The following is a 26,613-nucleotide window of genomic DNA, read 5'->3' on the forward strand; positions in this document are numbered from 1 at the left end:
TAACGGGCAGAGGTTGTAGGTGTTCAGACGGTTTGATCCGTTTGGCCAAGAGTAGTGTGAATGCAAACCAAACCAAAGGAAACAATGGGCAATGTGCACTTTCCATTCCAAAATGGACTGAGTCCCCCGGACTATACAAAACACGCAAAAATGAAACCTACTAGTCACTTAGACCGACTCCGACTGAAGTTGCCAAATTTAAAGTCAATTTACAGTACCAAAATTAGTAACATTAAAGACAAAATTAAATTGCAATACTTTTTTTAAATATTGATGATTTTACCTTTCTGTAAATTTTGTATACAAATTCATTAAATAATTTTGCTTGTAAATGTCTATTTGCATTACGTTTATTATGGAAAACACATTATTTGATCAATTTTCAATGTGTCCCTAAATTTCCTTATGTGCTCCTAACTTTTTCAACTTAAGAGCACATGTGCTCCTTGGGAAAAAAGTTAGCATCAAGCCCTGTGTGTGCTGATATTTCCATATTTGTTTCAGCTGATATTGAAAATAGGGTTTGCAAAATGCTTAAAAGACTCATGCAAAGTGTCATGACCTGGCTCAGGTGGTCACAACAAAGGAGGGAGACAACACCATGGCAAAGGTTTTAAGAAAGTCTTTAATATCAAATCAAACCAAATTAAGCCAAATGGAGCATTCAAATCAAATAATCAAATTAGGCAGTTTAATATTAAACTGAATTGAACCAAACTAAAGGGTCAGAAATGACAAATTAGACCAAATTAAACCAAACTACTTAAAGTTACTTCAAATAGGACTAAATTAAATATTTACAGCATTAAGTGTGTAAATCAGTAGAGTCAGTAGTGTAGGATGTGCATGAGTGAAGATAATGTGTGTAAATGTTGTAAAATGCAAGCTTAACTAAACCTAAACCTAATCTAACATAACTAAACCCAAGTGTGGTATACCTGTGTGGAGGCCAGGCCAGAGAGAGAGAGAAAATCTGTGACTGCAGAAGCTTAAATAACCTTCTCACTCTAAGCACAGGTGTGTGACATTACTCCAATCAATGAGCTGCACTCACAGACACATGCTGGAGACACTCAGGCTGACAACAACAAATATGACATGATGTCATGGACATCACACCCCAGACACAAAACAACCCCAGACACACAACAACCTAACTGCATCAAGTAAGCAAAAAAAAAAAAAAAAAAAAAAAAAAAAAAAACAGAAATGCACCAAACCAACTTAAATAAGCCAAACATGGTAAAAATCCAACAAATCAGAAGCCTCACTGAACCTAGCTGCATAAATAGCTGAATGGCTGAAAGGACCAATGGGTGTAGGAAGTTGGAAACAATTAAGACTAAAAACAAAAAAGAAAAGATAAAACAAAAGACAAATGAGTAAATAGAGGGTCGAAGCTTTGGCACAAAACAGAAAGTTATAGCTATAGCTTTACTTTGGAGTGTTTCTGTGGGAATTTGTGCTCATTCATTCTGTACAGCATTTATAAAGTCAGACACTGATGTTGGACCAGAAGGCTTGGCTCATAATCTCCATTCCCTAAAGGTTCTCAATATTTGAGGTCGGGACTCTGTGAGGGCCAGTCCAGTTCTATACATCAAACTCATCAAACCACGTCTTTCTCGTCCTTCTTTGTTTTGCACAGTCATGTTGGAATAGAAAAGGGCCTTCCTCAAACTGTTGCCACACAGTTGGAAGCATAGCATTCTCCAGAATGTCCTGGTATGCTGAAGCATTAAAATTGGCCTTCACTGGAGATAAGGCGCTGAAAAATAACCCCATACCAATATCCCTCCTCCACCAGACTTCCCAGTCAGACTGGTAACATTCACCCAGCATCCTCCAAGCAGAGCAGCATGTTTGGTCACGCCAGAGAACAGGTTTCCACTGCTCCACAGTCCAGTGTCAGTGTGTTTTACTCCACTCCATGTGATGCTTGGTACTGGATTTGGTGATGTGAGGTTTGCATGTATCTGTTACCATGGAAACCCATTCATAAAGCTCCTGCTGCAGTTTTAGTGTTTACATTACTGCCAGTGGAAGTTCAGAACTCTTCAGCTATGGAATCAGCAGAAGGCTGGAGACTTTTATGCTCCATGTTCCTAAGTTGTCATTGACCCTGCTCCTTGGTTTTCTGCTTTGTGGCTGAGCTGCTGTTGCTCCTAAACTATTCCATTTACAGTTGACTGAAATATCCAGCAGGGATGAAACTTTACCAACTCCTATAACAAAGATGGCATCCATCACGACCCATTAAGGATCACAAATTGAACTGAACTGACTTCAGTAATTACCAGGTGTGGCCAAATACTTTTGTCCACATAGCGTACGTGCGTCATTAATGCATGAATTGAAGCGGCCAAAGAGGCAACCTGAGAGCAGGAAAGAGGAGAGAAAAGAAGAGAAAGACGAGGTCTGCTGTTTGCAGACTTCAGCTTTGCAGCTTTGCACAGTGCACCGAGGATCACAGCTGGCGACGCCACACTCTTTTCATCTTTGCGACCTCCAAACATCACCGTACCACTTTATAAAGTAACTTCTCTAACTGCAGACTGATGTCCTTGCAGAACAAGTTTTACCTCAGTGAAGCAGGTCGTGCTTTCTGTGACATAATTTAACATAATTTTTATACCGGTGGAAATATATTCAGGAACAGTGGAGTCTTTTAAGTGCTTGTCCTTGCAGATTAGCATATAATTGATGACTGGACTAGTGGCCTTGTTAGAGGTCTGTTTTCTCTGATTGACCTCCTGCTCAGCACTTGTTTAAAATCTACAAAATACAACAAACAGCTACCCATGACCTCCTATTATTGATGTCAGTGTAAAGTAGTTAATAGAGAGCAGAAAAAAAGTGTTTTATCATTCAGGAAGGTGGGAATGTAACACCATAGAGAGAAAGGAAGGACAAAGGTACATCATAAACGTCTAAAATCCATCATTGTCCAATCACGGTGTAAACAGGACCTCGCCGCGGCGTCCCGACCTACAGCAGAACCTCTAAAAATAACATTTTCAGCCGAGCGGGCAGCAAATGAGTCCAACCGGGTCGTTCATAAAGTAGAATTAAACTTTTCCAGGTGTGTTACAACACTTTGGTTTAAAGGTCGTCCGCAAAATGTTTCTCAGCTTTTATCGCTGCGGGGAAATCAAGACCTCCGATTGGCTGGGCTGGCAGGGAGCCAAGCCAATCAGGCGGCCCCAGGCGATCTGATGGTCACTGTCCTCTGAGTCTCCTCTGCACAGACACGCTGATATAGATTTTCCTCTGGTACAGTGAGACACGCTCTGAGTTTGTATCTGTCGGCTCCACATCTTCGCCTCTTCTCTCTCTACGAGGAGCGCTCTCAAACCTCCATGTTGTCGTTTCAGGCTCCTGTGGTTAAAGGCCAGGTTATCGTCCACCCACTCCACGTCTTATGAAAACATTTTTACACGGCCTTCATTTGAACATCTTGCAGGGCTCCACCTCTCTGACAGCCTCACTTTGAAATGAACCATTTCACTGACACGGTCTAACGGAGCGATTATTAAAACTTCAAACTGCTGCAGAACGTCTGACAGATCTGCTTCGCTGAACAAAAGAGAACTCACTGAAATCCACCTCACCTTCTCTCACATATCAACTTTTTTAACTCCAGTGCATTGACCCAGGAGTGATACTGGAGTGATATTTTCACAGCATGTACCCTATCATTAAAGCAGTGATCATCAGGGGCCACATCAGGACCCCCAAATTATTCCATCTGACACCCAAAAGATTATAATTTGACATATTAATCAAGAAGTATTAATGTGATTTACTATTATTTCAGTTTTTTTGTAAATCAGTCAATTTGAAAATTCATTGATAACAATAATAATTCTATTTTAGCATTAGAAATATCATTTGGGTTAAAGAGCTTCTTCATATTGGTGTATTAACCATTGCAGAAACATCAAAAATGATTTTGGTAATTACCAATGCTGTTAATTTAGGGCAGCTGTGGCATAAACCCTACTTTGGGTGGTGGTCTAATAAATTTGTTAAGCACTGTAAATGGGTTAAAAGAAGAAAAATTAGATTAAAGTGGCAAGAAAAGAAAAGTTGAAGTGGCAAAAATAGGCACAAAAAGTAGTAAAAAGGGGATTAGAAAGTGGCTGAAATGGCTTTAAAGCGCAAAAAAATGGTGAAAATTAGGTGGATTTGGATGAAAAACTGATATAAACTGGCAAAAATGGGTTAACTGTGGTTAAAATGGGCAAAAAAGGGAAATAAAAGTGGTTGATAACTGCAATAGTAGTTGAGATGGTTTAGAAAAGGCAAGAACAGGCAGAAAAAAGTAATGGAAAGGTTTTAAAATGGTCAAAAATGGATTTAAAGTGACAACAATGTGATAAAATTGGCAAAATTACTTGTAAAAAATGATGAAAAAAAGTGTTACACTTTTGGTAAAATTGGTGTCAAGTGGCAACAGCATAATTAAAAAAATATTCATAGTTTGTTTTTGTTTGTTTTTTTAAGGCATCTGGTGACCCCTTCTCAGTGTTTCCACTGCTTTATACTACCTGAGAATCAAAACTAAATATCTGCTTCCTGCTTTTGTTTCATGACAAAGAAATTTACCCAAACCAAGTAAATGTAGCAAACATTTTTCATTTGCTTCCAGGTTCAACCTGAACGTGACGAGGAGCCGCCCTCCGGTGGACTCACCTCCTCTGGGCAGGGTACACTGTAGGCAGGTGTACCGATCCCTGGTGGTGCAGACAGTTTATATTTTTCCATATGACGGAAATTGAATCACAGTTTTCATATCGAGTGTCCCTCTGGGAAAAGTGTGTGTCACACTACTTCTGTTGTGTAGCTGTTTGGGTTTTTGTTTTCTGCAAACATGCGTTCCTCTAGTAGTTCTGAAAGGTTTTTAATATGCATTTATGCTGCAGCTGTCTGTTTCGAAACGTTTGCAACCTTCCTTTCTTTTAATGCAAAGAGTTATAAACATGTATTTGTGTGAGCCACTATGCAAACAGTTTTCAGACCATTAGGCAACACTGCATTAAAACCAGACGCTGGGAAAAATAATGAAAAATGTGTTTTAAATCTAGATCACAGTCATTTGTAATCTTCATCCCTTGCTTTACTTTATAAGGCAAAATTGTGTTGTGAAATAAAATCAGGTATTGTCAAAAATTCAGTAAAAAAATTCCAGTTTGAATGCAGGATGAACTGGTCAAGATCACTGGGCCTCATGCTCTCTAAGAGTTGTAGGAGTAACACTCCAAAAACCTGACCCACCACTGACTTTCAGTGTCTGATACTCGTAGATCTGGTGCAGACAGGCTCTTTTTGCTGCCATTACTAGCAGTTGCACCATTCCTTTTTAAAGAGAACAGTTTTTCATGGTTCTTTAGTTAACTTACGTCAGGCGTTCTTGTCAGTTATGGACTTATTTTGCAGGATAAAACTATTTCACAAACGTATTGATTACTTAGGATGTATTTGCATGAATTAAAAGCTCCTCCTCATGCACAGTGTGGTTCAAACAGGGATATTTTCAGCCTCCACTGAGTGCTTCCCCTGAAGTTGAACCCTTGTGATTTTAATGCCTTTTAATGATTCTTCCTTCAACGCCACCTGCAGGTCCTACTTCACACGTTAAGCTCCGCTGTTAAGAACCAACCCTAGGCTTGTTGTTTATTGGCTGCAGCACTCTCCTATTATAGGTGTAATGAAGATTAGGGCCTGTAGCACAGCTGCTGTAGCTGTTTGTTGTTTGTGTGCCGCTGCAGGTCCGTCTCTGTGCGCGGCTGCAGGTTGTCTGTCGGCGTTTTAACATTCACAGTGTCTCCTCTGTTCTCTCCTCTGCTCGCTGCTGAATATGGAGCAGCTCTTATCTGAACGAGCTAAAGATAATTGGTGGACAAGTGGAGCTCGACCGCAGAGAGGAAGAGTGGGAGAGATAGACGAGGAGGGAGGAAGCACAGAGACACAAGTGTGAGAGTGAATGATACTGAAAATAGGAGCCGTACGTGGAGAGGGGCTTTATCTTTGATGTAAGTGTTGGAGACGGGCAGACAGACCCCCCCGGGTGCTGCCCCGATATGTGACACGCTGAGTCAAGGGAGACACCCAAAGAAAAAAGCTGACAGGGAGCAGAGGGAGAGGAGGACTCACAGGCTTTATCAAGGGAAACGTAGAAAAGCCATTAACACAGAGAGGAATGAATACTCTGAAATTAAATTCCATTATGAGATTCATTAAAGTTTCAGAGAAGGATTCTCTCATCAGCCGGCAAACAGACGCTGCAGCAGGTCCAAGAGCTCCCGGACAAATCTGTCTTCTTTAAAGCACTCTTATAAAATTAAACTGATTCATTGAATTAGGTTTGTAAAACACACGAGGCAGCGTGGAGTACACTTAGACTGAAATAAAGACACAGCTGCGTGAGAGCATCTCTGAATGAGAGAAACCTGGATCTGTAAGGACCTGGTTTCACATGGTTCTAAACCCGATTACCAGAACATCAACCTCATTAGTTGCAAAATGCTCCGCCAGTTGTTTTTCATTGGTACCACTTACTTTTCCAGCCTTGTCTTGTCCTGTCCTTACTTTTTTGAGCTGCCATCAAATTCAAAATGAGCTAATATTTTTCACACAGTGCCCCAGCTTTTTTGGAACCAGGGTTGTATCGATCTAACCCCAGGGTGGCGCATGTCTCCTACTTAGAATGTTTTGAAGCTCTGCTCTGCCTGTGATAATTGTAAAGGAACAGAACATTTTTCCTGTCACCCTCCTTTTTTTTTTTGTTGTTGTCCTCAAACACCATGTATGGGGTGTTGCCCACATGGATGTACATGGGTGCCCACATGCAGTGGTGTTTCAGTTAAGTTACCACTTGAACACTGAGCCTTGAACCTTTCCTGTAGATCAGGGGTGTCAAACTCAAGGCCCAGGGGCCAATTCTGGCGTTATACCCGGCCCACCAGATCATATGATATTTTTATTATAACCAAGCCACCCAGTATGAGGTCTGCAGATTTCCTCCAGGACGAAAATGTGAACTTAACCTTGATGATTTAAAATATCCCCAATGAGTCATAGAAATTAGAAATAGAAAAGAGTAGAAATAATTTAATTATAAAAGTCAGGAACATGGAAAAGAAATTTGTTTATTTCATATTTTTAATGTTGTATCTCACAATTATGACTCAAAGTTATGGTTTTTACTTTGTGTCTTATATTTTGAACTTTAGAATCACAGTTTTGACTTTTGAGTAAAAATGTTATCTTTAAAACTCATCATTTTTTATTTCATCTCACATTTTGACCATTAAAACTCATGGTTTGGAATTTTCTCCTATATTTTGACCTTTTCATCTCATAATTTTGACTTTTTTTCTTGTATTTTGACCTTTCAGATCAACAATTTTAAATTTTGAGAAATATTATGACTTTTACAACTCATGATTTTGAATTGTATCTCGTATTTTGACCTTTTAAACTGATGATTTTGGCTTTTTTTTTCTCACATTTGGACATTTTTAACTCCTAAATTATACTTTTATATCTTATTTTGACCTTTAAAGCTAACAGTTAAAAATTGTATCTTATTGTTTTGACCAAGTGGCAACCTCCTGTCCTAAAAAACATTAAGCCAATGCGGAAGTGCAAAAAATTGCAATACCGCGAGTATCCACTAGAGGCTGGCTGCAGTAACAGCGGAAGTCCTGTCTGGACACATGTTAAACAGCTGGTTTTGACACTACAAATAAACTGGTTTACAGCCTGGTTCAGAACACCAAACGTGTCTCATTAGCTAGTGTCTTATTGTGCTCCCACCGTACGGGGGATGAAATTTTTTGTACCACGATCGTTTGGATTATATTTAGGATGAAAGCTGATTGGAGCATCTCATTTGATTGACAGATAGCTCGGCAGGCAGAGACTTCGTTTCTGTCAACCGAAATGCTAGCTAGCAGGCTGACAGGAAGTCGCGCTTAGTGGGCGGGCCATTAAGTTGATCCCAAGTTCGGTTGAGGCCGCGATTTCAATATGGAAGCCCTCATGGATTGGCTTCAAGAGCCGTTTGAGTCCACCTATTGTAAGCAGACGACTGACGTCACACAGGGTTTGTCCAATTCTTTCTACAGTCTGTTGTTTTGACCTTGAAAACTTGTGATTTGGAATTTTGTCTCATTTTTTGACCTTGAAAACTAATTATTTTGACTTTTTTTAACTCCTTACTTGGGCTTATAGCTTATTTTCACCTTTAAAACTAATGATTAAGAATTGTATCTTGTTGTTTTGACCATGAAAACTTGTGATGTTGAATTTTATCTCATATTTTGACCTTTTCATCTCATGATTTTGACTTTTTCTCTTATATTTTGCCCTTTCAGATCAACAATTTTAGATTTTTAGCAGTATTATGACTTTTAAATTTTGAATTTTTATTGTATCTCATATTTTGACCGTTTAAACTCATGATTTTGGCTTTTTTCTCACATTTGGACATTTTTAACTCCTAAATTAGACTTTTATATCTTATTTTGACCTTTAAAACTAATGAATAAAAATTGCTTCTTATTGTTTTGACCATGAAAACTTGTAAATTTTGAATTTTTTTTCCCATGTTTGACCTCTTACACTCATGATTTTGACTTGTTTCTCATATTTTCTCCATCAAAAATCATGATATCAACTTTCTATCTCATATATTTGCCTTTTAAATACATTTTTTTGACTTTAAATGTCGTGTTTTTACCTTTTGAACCAACAAGTTTGACTTTTCATCTCAGAGTTTGAGCCTTTGGACTTGTCATGTTGACTATTTTAATATCAAAATCATTTATCATCAGTGCTAAGTTTTTTTATCACCCATAATTCCTTTCTGGTGAAAACAAGGTTGACATTTTATGGTTAGATATTGACCCTGTTAGGCCCTCAGGTTAGACCTAAAGTCAGAATCTGGCCCCTGCTGTGACTGAGTCTGACACCCCTGCTGTAGATGCCACCAGATCCATGTGAGGGCTGCGTTTTCTTGCACATGTGCAGTTGATACCTGCTTCACAAAAGCCTAAACTGAAGTCATAATAGAGTTAAGGTCTTGGTTATTGTGAATGCTTTCTGGTTAGAAATTCTGAGGATTATTTGTTCCTTATGGTGGCTGCATTGTGTTGAATTAAGCAGCTTTGTCTCCTAATTCTTGTTGTGAAACAGTTATAAAAGCCTCATTTAGCGAACATTAATATTCATCACAGTCTTAACCCTTTTGTTTCTGCTGATTTCTTTCCCCTTTTTGCTGATCAGATGCCCTCCATAACCCTGCCGTCTCTCTCTGATGATCCCATCTGTGCAGGACATAGTCAGATGTTTGGAAAGGTGCTGTGTAAATAAAGTTATTTTTATAAACTGTGAGGTTAGGAACCACCCGATATGGCTTTGACTCACACCTCCTGGAGTGTTTCTTGTTGATATTTCTCAGCCAGAATTTTCCCCCAAAAAGATGTTTGGCAAAACAAACGCTGAGTATTTTTAGGAGACGGGTGTCTCAGCTGCCAACTTGTCAGTTATTTCCTCTCATAAGAGCGACTCATCATTTGTGGATTTAAGTCAAACTGTGAAAAGACAATGTAGACAGAATTCTCGGCCTGTGCCTCGACGTTAAGCTCGCAGAGATCCGATCTTAAATCTGTCCACCCGGACTCATTATCGGCTAAATTAGTCGGCCTGCCTGCTCGCTGCTGACATGTCCAAACACACCCAAACACATTAACACTCACACATCCAGACAGCTAGCACAACAGCTACTCAAACTGAAGCAATTACAGCCCCGGTGACAGCTCCATGTTCATCATCGTTCAGCCGTTTTTCTCTCAAATCAGCAGTAAAACACAAAACGCGCCGCCTCCGTCCACAGACTAACAGTGCTGTGTTGTCAGCCAATTAGAGCACACATACTTGTTAGGATTTGTCACCGGTTTGCAGGGGGGTGCTGCCATTTTGGAATCAGAGCCTCTGCTGTGAACCCTCCGGAGGTACGGGGGTATTATGGAGGAGGATGAGCGGAGGCCTGCTGCTCCCATCAGTGCTGCAGCGAGTCCCTGAGCAGGTGCATCCACCTGTTCACATCCAGTTTTCAAGGACAGCTAAATTATGGCTCATTGTTCTCTGAAATACAAAGTCAAAGCATCTACAAAGACTAACAGACACGCATCACCAGGCAAACATGGATGGATTTTAATCGAACCCTTCAATGGTGAAGCTAGAGTGGGGTTATATCTCAGGACAGTAAGTTAATATCGATACGCTAATGACTGGAAAACAATGATACTCAGGAAAATGAGATTTTACAGTCAGAACAGTTAGGAGCCTGGAGCCTGGTGGTTATGACTCTACAATATATAACCTAGACAGTCTGAGAACAGTTGTGGGCTGAGATGAAAACCTGGGTGTTTCTTTCGCTTTGATTTTTTGACTTCCTATGTTTTTAGTATTTTATTTTGAAACAGTTTCCTTCATGCATTCTTAAAATGTTGTGCTCATGAGATTTAGGAATCACTGACATGCCAGATGGATGTGTTTCACACATCCATCTGGTAAACCACAGTGTGATTGGATGAATGTTCTGTCACATCTTTGCGGGCCAATCAGCAACAAAACGTGACGTAGCTACGACCAAGGTGCGCGTTTGCAGGTACCGATGAATAACGTGAACCATGGCGACTGGAGACACGTCAGTACACGACTTTTGTGGTTTTTGAGAAGAAAACGTGCTGTGTTTCACACGGACGGCTGTTTTGTGGCACAATGTACTTGTTTTCGCTGTTACTATAACATGCATAATACGAGGTGTGAAAATCAAGAGGGAAGAGAAGTTGATGCAGTGATGTTGAAAGGCACTCGTCCTGCATTTTTACGCATCCACTGGTCGCTGCTTTATGGCAGATATGGCACTATGCCTGCACTGGTGAACCTACGCAGATCTCTGAGTTGATCTCGCCTGCATGACTCTCTGGTGTGAGACAGCGCTCAGTTTGTGTCTGCAGAATTCAGAGAATTGCATAAACTTCTCTGACTGGCCCGACAGTTTCACAGAACACCGTCAGGCTTCACAATTCAAGTCCTGATTTGGTGCTTTCCCTCTCTCTCCCTCTCTGTCTCTCCTGCGTGTGCACGTTATACATTTAATTATAAATTATTCAAAATTCAGCGCACTGACGTCTTGATTACAGTGTATTTTTCAAAACATTTCAGCATCCCAAATAATTTGATAAGACTTATATTAATAATGAATTGACACCAATTAAATAGAAACCTGCTATTACCAACAGACGGTGACTGAGAGAGAGACTAAATAGGTTAAAGTTCATCATTGTCAGTCAGGATTTAACAGGTCATAGAAGCAGCTTTATCCCTTAAAATGTGTTCGCCATGTCGGTGCATGGTCTTAAAGGTCAGATTTTTATGGTGGATGAACAAAAATGTGCAAAAATTAAAAGTGAACACCCTTTGAAATATAGACCATATTCGTCTAATCTAAAGGTAATGACAAATTGGAAAATAAAATAAACTATTTTAAACGAAATAAAGTGTTGGCACCCAAAATTTCCTGGGAGAGGATCCCTAAAACCCCAAATATGGCATAATCTAATGTCATTATTTAACTTCCTGTCCGTGTAACTTTAATAAATGTAAACTGTCATCAGAACTTCATTGCACTTTGTAAAATACATTTTCTTTGGAGAACCTGTTAATACCAATTTTTAATATAGAAGTAGTTCATTTCAGGGACCCAGCTTCTTTTCTCATTTGTCCAGTACTACTGCTCTTGAAAAAGCAAAAGTGACTGATTAAGAAAAATGCAATATTTCTTATTAGAGTACTCGATTAGTCATCAGGAGAATCGATAGAGTACTCAACTACAAAAAATCTTTTACTGCAGCCCTACTGCTGTTCTTTGTTCTTCTTTTAACAAAGAAATGTTGTCAAGTTCTGATAAAACTGGCGCTTTAGCAGCCTCCACGCTAATCTCTCCTGCCATAATTGCACTGGCCTCTTGTTGCTGTTTGTTTTTTCATGGGTCCTAGGCCCCTGGTTGGGTACCAAAGTTTTAGGGTGTAGACCTAAACTCACAGGGGGGTCTTGGGGTCTTTGTTGTCCTTGGTTGTGAAGAGACTCTGAGCACTGTGCAGGATTACATCTGGACAATAAAGCAAGGAGACCAGACCCTTTACTGGAGCTACAGCCCCATCTAGTGTTGGGTGGCTGTGTCGCAGCTTAGACACAACGTTGAACCAGCACTGTGGGCTGGAATTATCAGTGAGAATGTACATAAATGTGCTAGTCTATATACATGAGTGATTTTAGCTGGGAGCTTTAGCACAGCAGAGAAAAAATTAGAGAAGCAAGAAGCACATGAGCTGAAGTGTATAAGCAGTAAAGTTGAAGCGTTAGCAGGAGCTTAAACACATGTTAACCTGATAAATTCCTGTCATGGGTTGTAAACTCGTCCTTAATTCTAAAGTTTATGTTTGTTTTCCCAGGGTGGGAGGCTGTCGGAGCATTTACACTCCTACTCAGCATGTATTTCCTCTCTACAGAGCTAAACTAGTGAATCTTTTTCAGTGGATTTCCAGGACAAAGTGAAGTAAAGGTTAATAACATGGAGAGTACAGGCGGAGGCAGACTCCAGGTGCCCACATGAGAGTGACACCAGAGTGTGAAGAGAATCTAATTTAGGCTCTAATTTGTGTGTGAGTGAGTGTGTGCGTTGTGGGACCCTGAAACCTCCTGGAGGTTCATTCTGCACTGAAATGAAACAATTCATTTCATTTTAATTTAAACGTCTATCCACTAGAATGTCTCATTTGCATTTCCCACCTTAAACCAAACAGCCTCATTTACTTCCAGCTTCAAAGTTAAACCAATCACAGCTTTATTTCCCCCCAGCCAGCCAATCAGTTCTGCTGTCTGAGCCTCACTGAAGTGGGTAATGAGCTGTCAGCCAATCACACGCAGCCTGGGAGCGGGGCCTGGCACCTGATTGGACGCTGGCTCGGGGTGAGGCGTGCCGTGGTTTAGAGGTTCTGTTTCCAAGGCGACTTCTTAATTTCATGATGCATTACTGAAGCTGTCAATTGCGTGGCGGTTGTCACGCTCCACCTCGCCGTGGCTGTGATTAGTCAGCCATGGCGAGTGTACTTTTCTAAACGACTGTGAGCTAATTAGAGCCAGAGCTGATCACTCATTGGTGCTAGATTTAATTCTCAGATGTCAATGAGATTTAAAACAGTGAATACTCCTGGTTTAATTAGCCAACTTTGACTCGCCAGTTTGTGACTTTGACCGATTTGACCAAGACCCGAAAACATCAGGGTTTTAGGGGTTAAATATCACTGTGACGATGGGTGTGTTTTGAGGTGTTGTGGGTTGGTTCTTTATGTGGTTTGTTCCTCTCAGAGGCCTAAAAGAATCAGGGTTTTAGGGGTTAAATTCTATGTAATGATGGATGTGTTTTGAGGTGTAGTGGGTTGTTTTTAGCCACAGAGGACGCTCTCTGTCTCTGACTTACTAACTGTTACTATCAGCTGCTGAAATGTTTGATGACTCAGACCCCGACATTGACAGCGCGGGCTGTCACTCTGACAGCTGTTGGTTGGATGATGGATCAGGTGTGAACGGAGCGAGCAGCCTGGCACTCAAAAAAATGACGTGATGAATTATATCTGAAGCGGGCAGCTGAGGCCTTGTCGATGAAGGCCGTGTCAGTTTAGAATTTTTGCTCTGTAAGTTCAGCATCTGTTCTTAAATGTCAGCATCTATGGTTTTTCCAGAAGCTATGTGTTCTTTCAGACCTGTCTCATTTGTCTGGAATGTTTGAATCCTAATCAGGTTTAGTCCAAAAATCAATCAAAGCATGACTCTCCTCCAAGATTTGATTGTGTACAACACAATCCTGAGCCATATTTCCTTCATGGCTTGCATTTAAAGCTCCTGCGAGGATCTTTTGTTTGTCATTTTTGGATCCCACCTGAGAATAAAATAAGGCCCGTCTGCTGGCATCTCTGTCTGACTTACCTCCCACGGTGCCATATTGCCAGCTGCAGGCTCTTCAGCAGGGAGCCACCCTTCACTGATGTTTCCCTCCATTAATCCCACAGCATCTCTAGTACGTCTTCCTGCCACCCCCTGCTGCTGGCCTTAGGATCCCTGCTTTCCTCATGCCTTGTCCTTTTAGAGCTTGAGCCAGAGACTCCCCTTTTTCTGCCTCCTCTGCCAGGTCTTTGATGGCCTTCTTAAACTGAAAGCCTTGGATTATGATGGACTTTCTGAGCCGCTGAGTGGATGTTCCAGTGAAGCCTCCTGCGGCTGGCTTCGACTAGCTAGGTGAAAGCCCTTCACCCTGCTGTAAAGGCACACAACTGCCAGCTCTGCATACTTCTCCCCTTTTTTCTCTCAAAAGTAGCCTCCATGCTGTCCATCTGATCAGCTCCACCATGATCTCTGTCTTTGCAGAGCTGCAGGGAGGTTACGGTGGGAACTTGAGCGTGTGGTCGAGGTCAGATGTCATGTTTCATTAGGCTCCAGGTGACATGAAAGGCCACGTCTTGGCACTGCTGGCCTGGGCCTCGTTCTTGCTACTACACCTAAGAGCATGCAAAGATGCAATTCAATAAGATATAATACGATGTGATGGGACACAATACAGTGCTCTACAAAATGCTACAGTGTGATGGGATGTAGCACGACACAGTAGGATGCAATCTAGGAAGTTACAATGCAATACAATAAGATAATCCTTAATCATCATTTAATTACTAAAAAATATATAATAACAGATGTGATATGACACGATATAACCTGAGAGTATGTGAGAAGAAACCACATGATATGACACAATAAGATAGGCTGAATTATGGTATTGTACAGTATAATACCGTCGTAACTGATATGGACGTAATTAATAGATCGGATATCTGACTGACAGCGCCGATCCAAGTGACCGATCCAAATCCATCCTACAGTTTGCAGTAGACCATGAACTCACTGCAGTCTAACACGAGACAGTCTGTGTGTAACTGAGCTAGTATTAGGATGTTCTTAGCAGTATATACCTAGTAGATTAAACGTAGATCTATATTTAGAATAGTCAAAACTAGTCTAAAGATGAGGGAACACAAAGAAGAGAGGGTGTGATGTTAGCCACTTAGGGTGAGTAGTCATACGTGAGCTTAACCCTCCACAGCCCACATACCACTTTATTTACATTTACTACTTTGAAAAACGGTCGTACCGCGGTCTTCCTGTTACACGCTAACAGGTTAGCCACCGCCGGGCTTCTCATTGTTTACATCTGGTGAAGGGTCAGAGAGGACGGCTGCGACCATAAATTGAAGCTACAGCAGTATAGTAAAAGACTCTAGGACCCAATAGTCTTTTATGATAAGATAGATAACCATATAATATAATACACCATAATTCCCTTCAGTTAAACATGATGGAATAATGTTAAATTTCCCATTAAATTTTCTGGTTAAATAGCTTGTTTTGGTCTTTTTGCTGCAACCATTTGTCTGCCCCTAAAGTAGTAATGATTAATGAACAATATAAATAATAAATACCATTCAGACATGAACAGAGAACAAAACAAGGACAGACTCTTGGCATGGCTGTGATTTAGTCGTTTATTCGTGTTTTATTAATAATCATCTGGTCTGTTGAACACTGAAGAGAGAGCATTAAAGACAAACATCAGTGGTAGCCATCTTGTTTGTTTATAGAAATGCTTCAAACAACAATTAAACCCATCTCATATCAGATGTACGCTTACCCAGCATGCATCGGGGCACATGGAAATTTGACTTTAATCAACAACATGATTGGTGGAGCCAAACTAATCAGAGCTGGTTTGTTGAATGCTTTTATAAAAAAGCATTAATAGGCTGTTAACTAGTTTGGCAGGCAGCGGGGAACAAATTCTCTCCATTAAAGAAGGACAACAGTCAGAGAATGAGAATGAGGAGCAGCCAGATGTGTGAATATGTGAGCCACTTTCTCTCTTTGTTTGTTTGCTGACTGAAAAACTGGGACTGAACTCAGCAATAAAGAGCGACTGCAGACGCTGATTTTATGTCTACGGGCAACGCCAACTCTGGCTGCTTCTCTCCACCCTCCTCTCTGATTTAACAGCGCTAAACTGGAACAAGCCGCCAAAAAGACTCCAATTTTCTCTCATCACTCTTGGAGTAATAAAATCAGCGTTGGCCCTCGACGTTGGAGTTGTGTTTCCTGAGTTTATATCCAAAGATTTCATCAAATCAAACCCAGTATTTGATCATCTTGTCTGCACATTTCCTGTATTTCATTCAGTTTATGCATCCAGGCGTTCCTGTTGCTTTTCTCCCTCCTGCACCATTACCAGAGCTTGATTGGGTTACTGCTGCAGCTGCACCAAAATTTACCTCCAAATCTGTTTAACACTAAAAGCATTCAAGTTGCAAAACCCCAGATTGATTTTATTAGGGAAGAAAATCCTGAAAATGCAGTGGTTTTTTATTTGGTTCTGCTGCCTGTATGGGAAAGCATCAGCACCGCAGTCCAAAAAGACGCCCCCCCTCTATGACTCACATTTACATCTCAGGGTAGAACGACTGTATATTAAAATCAGGATCCCTGCAGCTTTAATTAAACAGATGAAGTTATTTAAATCCAACCTTCAGGCGGCTCACAGTTGAGGAGACTTAAACAAACATACAACACAGAAGGTCGATGCATGCTGGGTAATAAAGGTCACAGAGCGGTCAGCGTCATTGAATGTTCACAGCTGAACAACTCTGAGACAGAGCTGACTGACGTGATGAAGACTTCAGCTCATAGACACCAAAATTAAACAACAGATCGAGCATTCAGTGGCTTAAACCAGGGGTTCTCAACCTTTTCAGTCCGGGACCCCCAAATAAAGGTGCCAGAGACCGGGGACCCCCACTTCACCTTAAGGTGGTCAAACACAGCCATGCACATTCAAGAATAGTCATGTGGAGACAAGGCTGCCCATAAGGGGGGATAAAAGGGGAGGTTTTTGGGATCCAGCCAAACTGGGGGGCCAGCAAAATCATGGTCCATTGGGAAGTTAAGCTTAAAATGAAATAACTTTTGTTAAAAACATATTTAAAATAGGTAAAAGATGTTGCTTAAGTTAGTGAATAATGGCGAAAAATGGTGGAAAATGTATTGAAATTGGATTTTAAAGAACATACATGGGTTTAAAGTGGCAAAAATTAGATAAAAGTGGCCAAAAATTGATTAAATTGGCAAGAATGGGTACAAAAAGTGGTAAAAGTGGATTAAAAAGTGGCTGAAATGGCTTTAGAGTGCAAAAAAATGAGGGAAAGTAGGTACCGCTTTTTATCGTTACATCCCTGGCTGGGTACCAAAGTTTTAGGGTGTAGACCTAACCATTTGGGGATATATCCGTCCTTCAGACACTAATCAGACATTTGGATTCATCACGTGCACTTCATTGTTTCAGGAGGTCTGTAGGGATCTACCTACCTATCATAACCTTGTTACAAAGACTTTAAGAAGCTGTTTTAGGGGCTTGGACCTTGCTGTTGGGGCCAGGAGTCATCCCCAAGCATGTCCTTGGATAGCCCAACTTCAATTTGGTTAATTAATTTTGTTTTATTCTTAGTAGAAAAGCTGAGGATTCTATATGACTAAAATGAGGATGATATGCTTCCCTCAAAGTGTGGATTTGTTATTAGTTTTGAATGTAAATATTTCCTCCATAACTCACTAACTTGTGTGCTGAATCACACTTAAACAATCCTCCCTCCTCACACACATCGATACACAATGAGCTGTTTTCTGTTCTGTGATTTCAGAGGGTGGATGGATCGAATGAAGAGGAGGAAAGCTCCTCTGCTTATATACTTTTCTGTGTTTGTGTTTTTTTCCCAGAGGAGCGATTCCAGCTCTGAGACTCTCCATCAACAGGTTTATGAGAGCGTAAACATTAGCATACCATGTGTGGGTTTTAGTCCGCGTGTGCCGTTCCTCCGTCAGCGTGTGCCTCCGAGTGTGCGTTTCACTTCCTGCCATCCAGAGACTCACGGATCACTTCCTGACTGACAGCTGTCAGACCGCGGTGACGCCGTTCCCCGCTCAGATGATTGACAGTTTCAGGCTGAATCTGCTCCACATGGAGACGCTGAAACAAAAATGTGCAAAGCTCTGAGTCTCGCCTCGAGGATTTTCGGAGGAAAAATGAAAACCAGATTTATGTACGCTGTGTCTTTAAGAGCAGAATCATGTCATTCAGATGGATGTCTTTCCTTTTATAGTTTGTATTCATAAATAATAACATAAAAACATTTGATTGTGTGTTTTTCTATTAACTAAATCAAAGAGCAGAATGAAGAGAGCCTGAAGTTACCTGTTGGTTTGGAGAATGTTTGGAGGCTTTTATATTTGGCTGGTTTGCCATCACCATCTTGTGTTTTAGAGCCAAATGACCATATTTGGAATATGTTGTCTGCAGTCACATGATCCTGATGGAGCACAAACGTCAGATGGGGGTCCTGAAGTGAAGAGCACCAATAGGAAAGGAGGAAAGATGTGACATTAAAGCTCCAGCTGGAGCAGGTGTCTCCGGTCAGGAATTCAGGAGGAATGGGCAGGTTGGATGTTCGCTGTCCGATGCAGAACTCTATCTTAATGTCCAGTCCGTTGAGCGCTGTGTGAACGAGGAAAAAGAAAACTCTTTTTCTGTACGTCTTGCTGGGCTCCCAGTGTGTGTGGGCTGGGGGAGAGAGAGACAGAGAGTGGCGAGGTGGGGCTGGACGGTTTCAGTAACGATGGGCGCAGGGGTTACAGGAGTGCAGGAGTTGATGATCTGTTACATTGGTGGACCCTTTTCAAAATTTTCAGGGCTCATGACGGCGCCTCCCTCAGCGTGGCGCCCTTGGCAACCGCCTATATCGCCTAAGCCTAGAAACAGCCCTGATCTGGAGTAAAAAAATAACATCTGTTTACGTACCTCAATGTTTTTTCTCAGGTTGGACGGTAAGTTGTTGAATGCAGAAATGTAGTTTGATTGAGGCGCACACAGAAGACATTTAAAATAATAGGAATCATTCCTCATTTCTGAAATCTCAAACATCAAGCTGAGATATGGCTAGCGTTTATGAATGACGTTTCCTTTCTTCCGCTTTAAAGTGGTTTAATCCCAGTACCACATAAAGAGCTGTGGAACCAAAAGACTGAGCTGAACCAAATAATCCTGATCTTCATAAAGAGATTTCCCATCTTATCGAGCAAGGATGGACGGACATCAGCTCTGGAAACACGAGCAAGATCAAGTTTAACTCTTTAAGCGCAAAAGTTGCAAAATTGCAACAAGAAACATTGCTGAAATAAATAGACTCTAGCTGCAAATACGGTGCCTAATGTTGTTACTACTTTACACGAGGAGATGGTGGACATGAATAACTTCAACCCAAGCAGCATTTGTGGGTGTGTTTCTATTCAAAGTTTTGGAGTTTATAGAGTTTGAAAGATCGTCGTGGAGATGAGGAAGTGGTAGTAGTAGTTGTAGTCGCAGCGAGAAGAGAGAAAGATAGCGAATTGTAGTGAGAATACTCACAATGCTGGGAGGTCTGTTCACCATTGAGGTATATTCACCGAAGGAGAATATTCACCCTCTGACGACTAACCAGTCGTCTGGTGAGACCGAAACTGACGGTGCGTCTGTGAGCAGTGACAGCGAGTCCGTGTGCCAGAACAGTCCATATACTGAGGCCGATGCTTTGCCTCACCTTGGCCGGGGTGGGAGTAATCAGCAAATGTCCAGGAGGGGACGTGGTGGGGGTAGCAGGGGTGGTCAAAACACTGCCAATAGTGACGGAGGTAGCAGCAGATGTAGTAAAAGCTGTGGGAGAAAATGCACAGCCAATGGCAGTGGAGGCAGCAGGTGTGTTCACGGTTGATGTCAGAATATGCAAATTAAATAAGTGAATTTACTCCCATCACAAACTTTGGGTCATACTGAAGATTTTTCTCATCTACAGGATGCATTTCTCTCTAACCACTTTCAAGCTACAGCCTTTTGAAATCTTGATGTCAAAATTGAATATTTTCTTGACAAAACTGTGGCACCTAAAGGGTTAAATCGGACTGAACCAGACTAGACCGCTCGGTTTTACCTGGCCATGTGTGAGCGTTGTCTGACTGCCTCTCCAGGCTTTAGGGTTTTAAATCCACGTCTGCCACGGTTTCTCTAACAACTTCTGTATGAATGTCTCTACTTTCAGGTCACTCAGACCCCGTACGCACAGTTTAACCAGCTGGCACATATGCTAAACTCCGTGGTAGGACTCCTCCATGAGACAATAACTCAAACGTATTTTTTCCATCAGTGGATAGTAAGAAACTTCACCATTATGAGCTCATTAACAGTCAGGCTGGGGCTCCTCTTGGGGGTGTGAATGGACTGCAATAGCTTTCATGGAATTCTGCCCAGCTTAAAAGTAAAGCATCTTACATTCACCTGTTGTTATTTTATTCCCTTTTAAAGCTTCCAAACCCTAACCCAGCGTTCTGAGTTTTTACTTCATCAAATAATCACTTCATAGAGTAAAAATGTATTCTGCAGTAGATTAGTTTTGTTTAGACCCAAGTGAGTAAACTCTGTTAACAATGATGGACGTCACTGAAGCTGAAATGCCAAACACTGACTTTAAATTTACATGACGACCTTTCCAGCTATTTACCGTGGAGAATCTTCGCTCTCTCTCCTCCTCTTCCTCAGGTTTTTGGCAGAGAGAGAAAACTCTTTTTCACCTTTTCTGTCCTCTCTTCCTCCTCTTAATCACTGAAGAAAAAGCCATTTCCTGCACCGGAACCTTTTCTTTCATTAGAAACAGCTCAACCTTTGTACCGAGTCAAGGGTGATTTCTGGACTAGCTTTGTTTTTCTCTTTGGTTTGAGTCTTCTTAGACCTTTGAAGGTAGACTTTAGCTCTGTAGCTTCAGCACACTAAGGGGGCGCTCAGTCAAAACAATAACGAAAGCAGCAGGACAGCAATGGAGCGACAGTCCTTCCCACTAAACCCATGCTTTCAGTGCAAATACTGCACGCATTGTCCCTTTAAGTGAGTAAGCTGTCGTCACTGCTGAGCAGAGTCAGAGTACAGTGGGACTGAACCACAGTAAATGTGCCAAAAAGCTAAAAATAGGAGCAGAGGGAGAGCGGGTAGAGTCATGGAGTGGAGATTATTTTTGTCACTTTGCTTTCGTGTTCATATAAAATATTTATCTCAATGTTCTGTGTTGAACGTTACACTTCTCCTCAGACGGCGCTGAAGGCCTGCTGTTGGAGCATGTGTCGACTTTGAACGGCGAAGCAGGAAGTCAATCCTCATTATGTTCAACAGCCTGACAGTCTCCTCTAAAGTACATTTGTGTTATAAGTTTTTTCTGCATACATTTAAAGGAGGAAGAGATGAACCAGGAGCTGTTTGCTGCAAACTCATTATTAATTTTCATGCAGATTTCCACCAAAAAGTAAACAACTCCGGGCTAAAAACAAAACCGGGGCTCAGGTGCGTCTAACTTGCTGACTTCAGGCGAAGTTATTACTGCCTCACTTAAAGCATCATGGGAACATGGTTTTGCACTCTCAGTGCATTTTATTTTGAATAACAAAGGCTGAAAAAGTCCCATCATCACAGTCTACAGAGTGTGCAGTCATGCTAGCAGCTCTCTGAGGGTCTCCTCACACACAGCGGAGCTACGAGCTAAATGCTAACATCAGCACACACTGAGATTCACAGTGACAAAGCTAACATGCTGCTGCTCTGAAGGATGATGGTTATAACTGACAAATATTGGTCTGAAATGTTGCAGGGTAAGCGTTACTGCACAAAACCAACACGCAGTAGCTATTGTATTATTGCCTGTTGGTTTGAGGACAGTTTTAAAGCTCCATTGTGGCATTTTTACCACCGTCCAGTGGCGTGCACAGACTTTTTCAAGGGCAGGGGCGAAAAGAAAAAAAAGGCCACATGCAGCGCGTTCTCGCCACTGAAGAGGGCAATGAGTTGTCGTGTTTTGGAGGGCACTTTAGACATGTTTCTATGTTATACAAATGGCACATTATATAGCCTTAAAACAGACTAACTAGACAGGCTACTCAAGTTAGTTTGTAGTTAGGATCAGCATTCACAAGAACTGTGTAGATTCAACATTGGACTGTGAAGAACACACAGAAATAAATCAATAAATCCCTAGGGGGTCTGAAGTAGATGCCATTTTCTGTATTCTAGTGCATTTTAACACCATATTGGCACCAGATAATCCAAACTGGTTCTGTGAGATATAGTTCTGGCTCTAGACCAAAAAAGGGCCCAACATAAAAGTCATTGCAAGTTTGCAGTTTATCATGTTTTAACCAGCCAAGGGGGCACTTTAACACGTTTTGCCTTCCAAGAGGGCACTTTAACGTGTGTAAAAACTAAACTTCTTTCCCCCATGCGGCAATTTATTCACATTTTTCCTCAATAAAAAGCAGAAATCATTAGAATCCGGCCAATAAACGGTCTGTTGTGACTCACCTGACAGATGAACGCAAGTTGGAGTCAATGAAAGGAGGTGCAAAGGCATTAAAAGTCTCATGTCACCTCAAAAACCGCGGTATCTGCGCAGCGCGAGCCCATTTAATCCTCTGAGCTGTAGTAGATGTGCAGATACGAAGAGCAACGTTGCTGGCATCTTAAAAGTGATTTTAATCATCCATGGCTGCAGGATGGACTTTTTGCCGGGTCAAAACAAAAACAATCTCAGCTCAGGTCATGACCCCAGTGGTTGCCATGGTGGCTTCCTCTTCTTTCTCCTCCTTTGCGGGGTTGTACACCAGCTACGTGCATACTGCCACCTGCTGTTTCAGACCGAGTAAATATGCAAGTTCGCCTGGCACGGTTCGATGTGGCTAGTGTGAAAGCAAGCCAGTGGGGGGAGGGGAAGGGGGAAGTTGGGTGCCGCAGCGTGGTTCAAAACAACTGGGCCTAATGTGAAAGCGCCCCAAAATTCTACATCCGACAAGAATGGGACAACATTCCTCTCCCAAAACTCCAGGAACTGGTCTCTTCACTTCCCACGTTTTGTTAAAAGAGGGGGTGCTCACCAATGTAAACATGGCCCTGTCCCAACTTTTTTGAGGTGTGTCAAAATCAAACTCAGAAAGAGCCAATAGTATTTTTCATTAAATGGTAAAATGCCTCAGATTAAAGATCTATGTTGTTTTTTCTATCATGAATAAAATATGGGCTTATGAAATTCTGACAATCATTGACTTCTGTACATTTTACACAGTGTCCCAACTTTTTTGGAGGCCAACCCGATATTAGATTAGACTCCAGAAAAGTTTGATCTTTTCCTGCAAAAGCAAAGTACTCTTCTGAAAAGGTCACTTATTTTTTACTGTTTTTCTTTGATATCTAGCCGTTGACTCAACCTTATGCAGATGACGTTTGCTTGTTCTCATTGGCTCAGCATTAAGGTTACTCTGCTTTTCTGACATTTAATTACTCCCACATTGGTATAATAAATCTCCATCTGTCAGCCTCTTTCCTCCTTCACTTTTTAAAGTTTTGTGGCTTGAAGGGATCTTTAGCTTTCTTTTCATCACTCCTCTTCCTCCTTTTACTTTTTCACTTGTCATCTCCCTCCACGTCTTCCATCATCTTCCTGCCGTCTCTCCCTCTCATATGCAGAAGTATGTAGAGCTCTTTCTGCAGACTCCATATATCCATGTTGTGAGGATAAAAGGATTCTCTGGCAGGTTGTTAAAATGACTCATGAGTTTAATTTTAACCCAAAATGGGATCTGCTCTGATGCCGGCAGCCATTCTGACAGAGCCAGCCTACATGGCTTTTTATTTTAATGGGGGGGTCCTCGCTGAATGAAACTGGGACTTTATTAATGGAGGAGCACTGTCAGCATATGTTAAGGCCCTAATGAGTTGTGTTTGTGTTTTTCAGACTTGTTGGCGGTGCCCAAACATCCGTATGCTGCCATGGAGAACTGGGGGCTGAGCGTCTTCGTTGAGCAGAAGATCCTATTGGATGCCGAGGTGTCGTCGTCGTCCTATCAGATGGAGCTGACCATGGTGGTCGTCCATGAAATCTGCCACCAGGTAGGAAGACCGATGCTACCAATACACTACATCTAAAGGCATTTTTATTTAGGATGATGATACAAGGACTTGGTTTGTTCCTAGCCATGCTAAGTCATGCTAGGGGAGGTATCAGCTTTGTTACTACCTGGAGCTTACATGTAGCCTGGGCCTGTTGGTGGCGAAGCTTTTTGGGCTGTCATGGCCATGTGGTAGGGGGAGTAATATCACAATGTCTCTGTTTTGGCGTGGTGGGTGATGCCAGCTAGCATGGAGGTGTTGTGGAATGAACCAAACTGGCACTGGAAGAGGAAGTGCTAGCTGTCTGACGCCCATTGGTCCATGTGTTTGACTAGGGTAGTAGTTTTCAAACTTTTTTCGCCCAAGGCACACCTAAGGTTAAGCCAAAATTTCAAGGCACACCATATTCATATCAAGACAAAATAGACTTTTTAAATAATATAACAGTCAAGGTGGCCCATAAGGGGGATAAAGGGGAGAGGTTTCTGGGGCCCAGATGACTGGGGGTGGCAAAAGTGGGCAAAAGGTGCCTGAAAGGTGGCAAGAATTAGTTAAAGTGATGATTAAACTTGGCAAATTGGGTAAAAAGTGGCAAGACAAAGTCAAAAATGGTTAACAACTGGCATAAGGGGCCAAAAAATTGGTTAATAGTGGCAAAACATGTTGAAAGTGTCAAAAAGGTGGCAAAAATGGGTTACAAGTGGACAAAAGGGTTTTATGTTATAAAAAGGTGGTTAAAATGGTTTAAAAGTGATTTTAAAAAATGGGCATAATCAGTAAAAAAGTGGCCAAACAAATGCAAAGTGAGTGAAAATTAGCAAGAAGGTGGCAAAATAGATTACAAGTGGCAGAAAAGTGGCAAAAAAGGGTTAAAGTTTTTTATATCAAATCTGACTACTGTCTGCAAGATGCCTGATGAGATTATCGCCCCATTTATATAAAACATTAATGGGAAAACAGGACTGGGGACACTTTTCTTTCCAAACCTGGCCTAAGGCCGAGACAGTCGAAACCGAGCTGACAGTGAACCCAAGTAGTTACGGCCTGCTTGAAACAGTTTTTTCTTTGTGTAAGTTCTTCAAACAATGAAAAATGTAAGATTTGTCTTGCTGTTAGCTCTAGGTTAGCCTATTAGCAAACTAGCTGCTACTAGGGATGCACACGGTTAAACAGTTCAATTTATTCCTCAAAATAGCCAGCTTGAGATTCACAAATCAGTAAAACTAATTACCTTTAATTTTTTATAAACATGGGCTTGAAATCCTAGTCTAATTCCCTTTTGGACTTTGTAGTGAACCTCCCGCCACTAGAGGCCGCTGTAGCTCTAGTTAGTGGCCACCATTGTCCTGTCTGAGCTTTTCCCCAGCACTTCATGGGGCGTAAATATGAGAAGCTTAGCGGTAGCTTAGCGGTTAGTGTGTCGTAGGAACAGCGGGTTATGACAGTTTCTGAAGTTATAAATGTAAATAAAGTTGTATGTAGGTTAAACTCACCTATAACTACTCGACCGACGTGAAAAAAGGCCACATATCAGCACAATATCAATCTGCAAAGAGGAGCAAAGGCTGGCGGAGCTAGCTGCTAATGTTAATGTTAGCTACCCACTAACACAATGACCCTGTGATTTGACTGTTTTCTAAGTGCTTTCTCCTCTTTAAACTTGTTGGTTAAATGCAATTTAAACAGGTGTTTAACTGAAAGGGGAATAAGACGCCAGGGAACATCCTTAGTTGCTAGCATGACTTAGCATCTGACGACAGCCAAATACCATAATCTTCTAAACAGCAAAGAATCGTCTGAACAAATACATAACCACTGCTTCGTTCATGAGTCACCACCTTAGAACTCTGCATAACAAATAAAAATGTAATCTTACCATCAGTTGTCTGATGTTAGTCCTCAGACTGATGATCTCAACTGTAACCACCACTAAAACAGTCAGTCCAACCAACGGGATTTAATTGGAGTAGTCGTGGATAAAGACAAAAGCGTCCACTGTGGATAGTACCGTCCAGTCCTCTTCTCATGGATGGCTCCTCCCACACTGCTGCTGTTTTGCCAGGACGTCCTGAGCATGTACACCCAGCTAAGGGGAAGTGAGACGGTGCTCTCACGGTGAGCCCTAATGACCCATGCCTTTCTGCATGACGCAAATCTGCGTTGAATACAGTTCCACTTTATCTGAGGATTAGTCACAGACAGATTTACCCACTTATCGAAGTCCACCTCAAAGTGGGCGTGGAAGATGCCATCCTGCTACACAGGGCTCAGCCTCCCCTGGATAGGGGGAGCAGCATAGTGAATATCACGTTCTTTGATTTCAGCCTTATTAGCCAGGTTTGCTTATCTAACAATTTAGAATTCGACTCCATTAAATAGAAAAAAACCTGAAGGTATAAAAAATAAGACTTAAATATGTACAGGCTGTTTTAGATGTT

General features: G+C 41.5%; 1 protein-coding gene across 1 annotated transcript in view; it reads left to right on the forward strand.

Annotated features, from left to right (window-relative positions):
• LOC121505825 (thyrotropin-releasing hormone-degrading ectoenzyme-like) overlaps positions 1–26,613 on the forward strand; it is a 340,052-nt gene that overhangs the window by 161,318 nt on the left and 152,121 nt on the right. Inside the window, exon 5 of the mRNA XM_041781378.1 lies at positions 24,021–24,175. Within this exon, the coding sequence (XP_041637312.1) occupies positions 24,021–24,175 (155 nt within the window). The remainder of the gene's footprint in view (positions 1–24,020; positions 24,176–26,613) is intronic.

Source organism: Cheilinus undulatus, linkage group 23 (assembly GCF_018320785.1).
Source record: "Cheilinus undulatus linkage group 23, ASM1832078v1, whole genome shotgun sequence".
NCBI classification, from domain to species: domain Eukaryota; kingdom Metazoa; phylum Chordata; class Actinopteri; order Labriformes; family Labridae; genus Cheilinus; species Cheilinus undulatus.